This window comes from Pecten maximus, chromosome 14 (genome assembly GCF_902652985.1).
Source record: "Pecten maximus chromosome 14, xPecMax1.1, whole genome shotgun sequence".
In the NCBI taxonomy this organism is placed as follows: Eukaryota; Metazoa; Mollusca; class Bivalvia; order Pectinida; family Pectinidae; genus Pecten; species Pecten maximus.
Genome location: NC_047028.1, coordinates 20,134,304 through 20,142,441, shown reverse-complemented (window position 1 = coordinate 20,142,441; position 8,138 = coordinate 20,134,304). Strand labels below are relative to the sequence as shown.

General features: G+C 34.1%; 1 protein-coding gene across 1 annotated transcript in view; it reads left to right on the top strand.

Annotated features, from left to right (window-relative positions):
• Positions 1 to 1,153: 1,153 nt before the first annotated feature.
• The window catches only part of LOC117342854 (calpain-5-like), a 31,489-nt gene continuing 24,504 nt past the window's right edge, over positions 1,154 to 8,138 (top strand). The window contains exons 1-2 of the mRNA XM_033905134.1: positions 1,154 to 1,188; positions 6,270 to 6,548. Coding sequence (XP_033761025.1) covers positions 6,369 to 6,548 — 180 coding nt within the window. The 5' untranslated portion in view covers positions 1,154 to 1,188; positions 6,270 to 6,368. The remainder of the gene's footprint in view (positions 1,189 to 6,269; positions 6,549 to 8,138) is intronic.

Below are 8,138 nucleotides of genomic sequence, written 5' to 3'. Positions count from 1 at the left end.
TCAAATTTCACGTTTACGGCTTAAATTTCTAGGTTATATTCCCAACACAAATCAGGAGACAGTTATACATATATATGTAGTTCCTTTTTGCTTGTGACCTCTTAAGCCAGGAGGCCATATATGTTTTTAAAAATGCCCCCTGTGTCACCACGAGGTTTGATATCTCCCGATTCGAGATCCATATAAAATGTACATCTGCGATTTATCAATCCTCATTGACTTTGTATCATCACTTCCACAACAATCAAATTACTAGCTCAGCGTAAAGTGAAACTTTAGGGATGTACAAATATGGTTTGTCAAAGAAATAATCATGATCGAATTAAGTAAATTCTCTTTAAACTACTTTCTAACATTCACAACGTACTTTTAAACTCTGTTTAATGAACTTCGATAATCTATTTTGACCTACAAAATGTATATATACTTTCTTTGACTGATATCAATGACACATTAGTATAGATATATATATATATGGACTGTGGGTTGAGAATTCTTGTCAAGTCCCTGTGCAATGAAAGTGCCCTTCATACAATATATTACCGATTTCAAATCAAGATAAAAATTACCGAAACAAAAACACAAATCGACAGCAATAAACTAACTTGGATATGAATAAATCACCAATGGATATTTAAAAATGAATTATGGATAATTGAAATGAATTATAGATATATCCATTAATAGTGACTTTTTTCCACTTTGGCTGGCCATATGTACATATATGCAGATCTACATGTAAAGTTAACAAAAAAATATGTTTTCTCTCTTTTAAAATGAAAAATACATGTGGTGTAAAAATCAAAATAATGTAGCTAGCTTTAAAAGAAACTTACAAATGCAACAACATAACATCAAATAAAATTGAAGTGATATCACTATAAATGACTACTGATCGTGATATGACTATATTCAGACTTTTAAGTAAGGCCTATCACTTTGTCAGGAAGATATCACGAAGTAATATAACTAAATGGGAATACTGGCCCCTCGTTGGCATTTACAGGTGTGACCTGACCGAATGTAATAAATTCAGAAGAAAGAAAATTACAGTAGATTTTTCAGTTTAATTTATTCATTTGCCTAAGGCTCAAAACAAAAAAGACACCGGAAGTTGTTTCAGTTAACTCCCTTGTCTACTTCCGTCAAAACAACTTGGGAGCTTGGGAGTTGGAAAAGGCGGGGCTGGTATGTGGTTATTGCTGTTTGTATAATGTACTGTTTTACTTTTTTCAGTTCTGCATCAGCTGCAATACATTTCAAATATGATCCTCTGTTTTCACCCTTTAAATAGAATGTCTAATAGCGCTTAATATGTTTATTTAGTAGTAACACCCGCTGACAATATGATTATATCTGTTTTTTTTACACACAAATTTAATCTTCATTAACTAATCAAGTTCATGCCATGGTACACCGGCGCAGGGACCCGGTTTCTGAATTATCTCACCAACTTGCTATTTAGCTGTTTCCTATGGATCTTCTCCACCAAGTCAATAACTAAAACCACTCCTGTCATGTTTGTATGCAGTGGACAAACTGGTTCGGCTGGTTTTAATGATGCAATGCAGTCATAAACGCTAATTTATAATTCTTGACGGTGGTAGAGAATTTGTGTATCCCGAGCCGAGCCCGAGCCGAAGACCCGGGCCCGAGCTTTGGATATTTTCGTTTTTCTCCTTCATTACCGAATGGATTAAAGTGATTTTTTTCTACAAAGATTTGATTTCAGGTTTTAAATCAATCCGTGTAAGTGGATTTTCTTAAAATGTATTTTAACGTCCTAAATCGACGAATTTCATTTTTTAGGGGGAGAATTTGTGTAGCCCGCAATCAAGCGTGACTATTCATGTTTTTTGCTGATTATTTCCGATACATGCTATTATTGAGAAATATTACTAGATACAAACAACAAATAAATATAGCTGATTCTAAAAATATAAATTTCAACATATATCTAATGTGACTTGGTGTCAAATTTTGACATTTTTGTAATCGCGCCGACGATCAATGAACTCGCCTTGTTTACCGAGCTTTCACCGAGCCCGTGCTAAGGGCAGATAACTCTACCGATCCCGAGCTTTGTAGAACTTTTAGCCATTCTGGTATAAGAATGTTTCCGGGCTCTGCGACGAGGACGCAGTTCTACAAAGAGCCCATATCATTTTAATGATTTTAAATATATTTACCCATCTTTTCATTATTGTTTATCACATTAAATTATTTTTATCAACATATGTACTTTTGTATTTTTTTACGTAGAAAATAAAGTTTTCATTTGTGGTATAAACTAATTCACTGGTTTATTTTTTTCTGTTACTAAAGCTATTTCTTTTAGTAAAAAAAATATTTTCATCAATGCATGATTTTAATACAACTACAGTACTATTTTCTTATTGTATTCTAGTTTGAATTTTCAAACATTTAGTACAATGCCAAACGAAACTGTCTCTTGAAAAATGAAACTCTGACTGATCACAAACACATCTATTGTGAAACCACCTATCGCAAGCAGCGTCACAACTTACCATATCATCAAAAACATTAGAAATATGACATCCATCTGACTCACAATCGATAAAAATATCATAAGTTAAGGCTTGAGAAACTTTCTTTTTTCTGTATTTACTAAGTTTTTTCTTTGGAAATTTAGAAAACCTACCATTTGAAATACAATTTACTAGATGCTGTCTCATATAATCTATGTCGAATTCTATTTCTTCACTACCTTTAAACCCATTAAAACAAAACTCTACTAAATTAGCGATGGCAAAAACCCCACAGTCAACCCCATTTGTTTGCTGTTGTATGCTAGGTAAAATTGTTTTTAAGATTTTCCTATTTTCCCCGTATGATGAACTTACCTGCATTTCTAAGGACGCTGACAAATGATCTTTCTGCTTAGTTATACCTATCAAACTATCAAGAATATAAACTTCGTTACCACTTACCTCCTGTACTGATACTACCCAATGGTCCTCACCTGTATGATGGATTTGTGTTGCTGATGCTGTCGTCGGTTTCATTCGTAAAGCATAATCCCACTTACCGTTTCTCAAAACTGGAGCGTAGCCTGTATCTTGCATACCGTTTATATTAGGAAATTGTTTCTTTAAAATGGCTACTGCTAACGACTTTTGTGAATTATACTTATATATAATTACCTGCTTGCGGAATATTAGAGTCTGTTGTGGCGTTAACATTGTCATCACTTACCTCTTCGTCGGTTATCTCGTCGTGTACATCTGGCTCTATATCATTGATATTACTCTGAATTAAATCTAATATACCATCGGGATTACAAACCTTCTTTGAAAATACTACATCATCTGGATCTAACTGTGCGCTCTTATGTATAGCTTTAAGTTTGAATGGACCTACTCCTATTAACCCCTCTTGATTTCGTTACAATAGTAATTCTGGAGATAATAAAAAGACAAAACTGTACTATCTAACGGTAATTCTTTCCAATTATTTAAAGATTTAATTAAGCTATTAGTCCCCTCCACAATGTTATTTGTAATACCCATATACTTGTTACATACACCTAGCTCCGATAGTACCCACCAACCTGAATATTTCACTATATCTCCCTTAACACTAGAATTGAAATAGTCTACAAAATGTTCGCTCCATTTCTCAGAGACCTTATCTAGCATAGTCAAAAAATCACTTTCACTATCACATCTCAAAAGTTGAAGAATATCTTCCATGTAAATAGATATATCGCTACTCCCCTTATGTTGATTCAACCAAAACCTGATATCTCTACGAATATGATTCCAACAAAAAACCAACTTGATATTTGGAAAAACTTCCTCTAAAGAATTGTTAATGGCTAATTAATGGTTAAATCACATTATACTTTGTTAATGTACAGTCACAAAGCTCGAGATCGGTAGAGTTATCTGCCCTTAGCACGGGCTCGGTGAAAGCTTGGTAAACACGGCGAGTTCATTGATCGTCGGCGCGGTTACAAAAATGTCAAAATTTGACACCAAGTCACATTAGATATATGTTGAAATTTATATTTTTAGAATCAGTTATATTTACTTGTTGTTTGTATCTAGTAATATTTCTCAATAATAGCATGTATCGGAAATAATTAGCAAAAAACATGAATAGTCACGCTTGATTGCGGGCTACACAAATTCTCCCCCTAGAAAATGAAAATCGTCGATTTAGGACGTTAAAATACATTTTAAGAAAATCCACTTACACGGATTGATTTAAAACCTGAAATCAAATCTTTGTAGAAAAAATCACTTTAATCCATTCAGTAATGAAGGAGAAAAAACGAAAATATCCATAGCTCGGGCTCGGGTCTTCGGCTCGGGCTCGGCTCGGGATACACAAATTCTCTACCACCATTCTTGACGGGTCAAATTTCTTTGGATATTACTTTATTAGTATATCCGTTAAAATACAATTGCAATAAAACATGTCGATATTAGACTTGTCCATCAATACATCTGTAGTATTAATATTGCCAGCAGATAACCTGCAGCTTGGGGAAAACAACCAACTTGTGTACAGTATAGTATGCAACTTTGCCTATTATATGCCAATTGAGGTAAGGTTTGGTTACTAGAAATAGCCATAATAACTTTTTATTAATTGCCATTCAAGTCGCATCTATTTAAAAAAATAATAAACAGTATATTTAGTCATGAAACATCATACAAAGGCAAATTTTTAACTAAAATACTTGATTGCTTCTGGTAGTGTAAGATCATGTTTCTAGGTCGACAACATTTTCAGTTAACATATATCTTAGTAATATAAGTAATATATTATTTACCTTGTCGCCATTAAATAATATATCTTTTCAAAATTTACTGTTAAATCAATTTTGGCTATTTTTAGTAACAAATCCATACTCCAACTGACCTACATTGTATAAAATGCGTATTTGCATATTATTCACAAGCTAGGAGTTTTCCCTGACTTCTTATAGTTAACTGACAAGATAAGTCTAGCACATTAAGTTGTTGATTTAAAAGGTAATGCCCTAATAGATTTGCATTAGTAAATTGTATTTTCTCTGGGCCAACACCTACATGTAGATATGTTCGGCATTTTGATAGACATCTGTACATGTCAGTATGGATGGATAATGGTCATGACTTCTGTCTGTTGAAATGCCTTAATTAACTTCTGCCAATCCGATAATAATATTTTGATTCTTCAAAATAATTAATGTCCGGTCATGATCAATTTTGTTTAAAAAATTCTGATCAAACCTCATCATTGTTGACCCAATGTTGAAAAACTTCTTGTCAAATTTTCCTATGAAAGAATTAAAGAAATGACATACCAAACACAAGCAAACAAATCATTATTACAACCATCATTAGATTGAGCTTAGCCTGCTCTTTGTTGGATATGATACAATACTGAATACAAAAAACAATAAGATTTGTCACCCAATCAATATTGCTATCTAATCATGACATGTACACCTCCAGCATTAGTGATGTATACATATGATTTTAAAGTCATTAGTGACCAAACCTTGTTGATAAATGAAGTTGAAATCACCAATGATAAAAAAAATAATAAATGATAAAAACGCCATAATTGATTTTAAATATCAAAACCTCCATTTGACTTAAGCAGACATTCTCACAAATTGCCCTGTAATACTCTTTACAGCAACACTGCTGCAAATTAAGTCTCATTCTTCCCTGTTGGACCTTGTACTTTCTGAATGTCTTGATATCTTCAAGTCAAACCATCATACTTATGTGTGAATTTCCTTCCTGTACTGCACACATTTTCATTATCATGTGATCTAGATATATATATACATCAATAGAGGTAGAAGTATATTATCTATATGTACAAACATGTAATGAAGGTATCGGCTAAATAAAAGAATATCAACAAAATATCAGATAAGTAGTTTTGGTGTTTTTATAAATGACGTTGATATTAATTAAACTGTATGCATCATGTATTGTTTTGTTAAGTTTAAAGTACTGACTAGTATCTTATAATTACTAGTCTCAGCTAGTGGAGATTTTCTTTAAATTAATTTTAGTTATTTTTAGAATGAGAGGTGCTAGATCATGATCAGTAGTTCAAGGCCATTTTTTCAATTAAATGCTGTCCATTTATCTACTTAATTTTGTATGATGGGCAAGACTTTTAATAGACAGTGTTATCATCTGATCAAAACAAATATGTGAAACATACTGTACATCACCAAATCTACGATATGGTTTTCTTCATGCTTGTTATTGATTTTCATGATCTCTGCTTTTCAGAAGCAAAACACAAAGGGATTTCTTGACAAGTATTTGCCGACCTGTTTGATTTGTCTCCCTGGAAGTTTGATTAAGAAGTCTTCCACAACATCCAGCAGGATGAATATTTTACCTTGCTTGAGTTCCATGAAGACTTATAAAAACCAAGACTATGCAAAACTGAAAAAAGAAAGCAAAGCTAAAGGAAATTTATTTATAGATTTGGAATTCCCCCCAGATGACCGATCTTTATTTTATAGTCAAGGGAAGTTAGCTGATGTGGTGTGGAAAAGACCAAAGGTAAAAACTTAAGCCACTGGACCAAATTTTATGGACAAAAGTCATTGTAATACACTATGTACATCAGTTTGATGAATGGTAATGGCAGTGTAAAATGTATAACATTCTTTTATCGTAACCAGTAACCTTAATGACCTTATATTATGTTGATTCGATGTTAGACAATACTAAACTAAACCCTGTCATATAAATATCACAACTTAAAGTCCAATACGGATTGTAATATACAGTACGAGGAGGGTGATTTGGTACTCAAACGCTCACAGAGTGTGACCCGTGCAGCCCTCCGCTCAGAATGTGCGCGGGTTTGCAGCGGGATTGCTGCGGGTTTTAAGGGGACTTCGAGCGGATTGGCAGCAGGTTCGGGCGCGGGTTCGCAGCAGGCTTGAGCGGACTTGTAGCGGACCCGCTCGTCGGGCGTGCTTGTAGCGGGCCCGCTCGAGCAGAATTGTAGCAGACCCGCTCGAGCGGAATTGAATAGGACCCGCTCAATCAGTAATGACGGTAGACTTTCAACAGCCTGATGTCGATTAATTATACTTTGATTACCATGTATATGTTTTCAGTTGTATCGTCCATCGTAAGTATTTATTGGATGATGTACCTCAACTATGAGATACAAATTCATATGTGTAATGTATTGCTCATGAAATTGTTGTTATAAGTTGAATAATATCTGCAATGATGTACAATATGACAGTGTACTTGATGTCAGCCCATTTTGATAAAACTATTTGTAGGGAAACATTGTAGTTATTAAAGTTCAAATAGACTATTTTCATGCATATGCAAGATCACTCACGAGTTATAAATCCAGTAATATTGGATATAGTCGTCATTTAGTGTTAGGAGCTGAGTCAATACATGTAAATGTATCCTGTGACTGCTAACTGGTGACCGCCTTCTTTGGGAAAACGGAAAGGTAATCATTCCGGTTAATGGTGGACAATGAACCAAGTGTCTGCAGTAGCATTATTTCATTCTTACGGAATGGGGACGGGTCAAAAGGCGGTTTTGTCATCATTTCTAGAGTACTTGGGACGGTCGGATCTTGGTCAGAATTTTTGTGCACCTCGAGTGGGATATGGGGAACACGGAAATGTGCTCAATCCGGTAACCATTTTAATAGTGGACAATGAGCCACGTGTCCACTGCAGCATTATTACAATTCTGATTTAGCTGACCTTTGTATAGATGGCGTTTTGTGCATGACCTCGGAGAGGCCACATAAGAGGCTCGTTATTTTGATCTCGACTTATTTTTACGTAGACATTTGAAGTATTTAGCTAGCAACATGTCTGTTTGAGAAAATTATCTTTGAATTTCTATAGTAAGTTTCATAAACTTTACAACTATTTAAACATTTCGTAGTTTTAAATCCACGGCCTAAAGATATTGTGTTTTTATTACTATCATTATTTATGTGTCCATCGGGGACATCTCTTTCATGGCTAATATCACGGACATACACTTGCATGTATATTACCGGTAGATATCGAAATCAGTGCTAATAGTTTCCCAACTATAGTAGCTAATCATTTAATTACTTTCTTATCAGAAAAAAAAATTGTCACAAGTGCATTGCTCTAC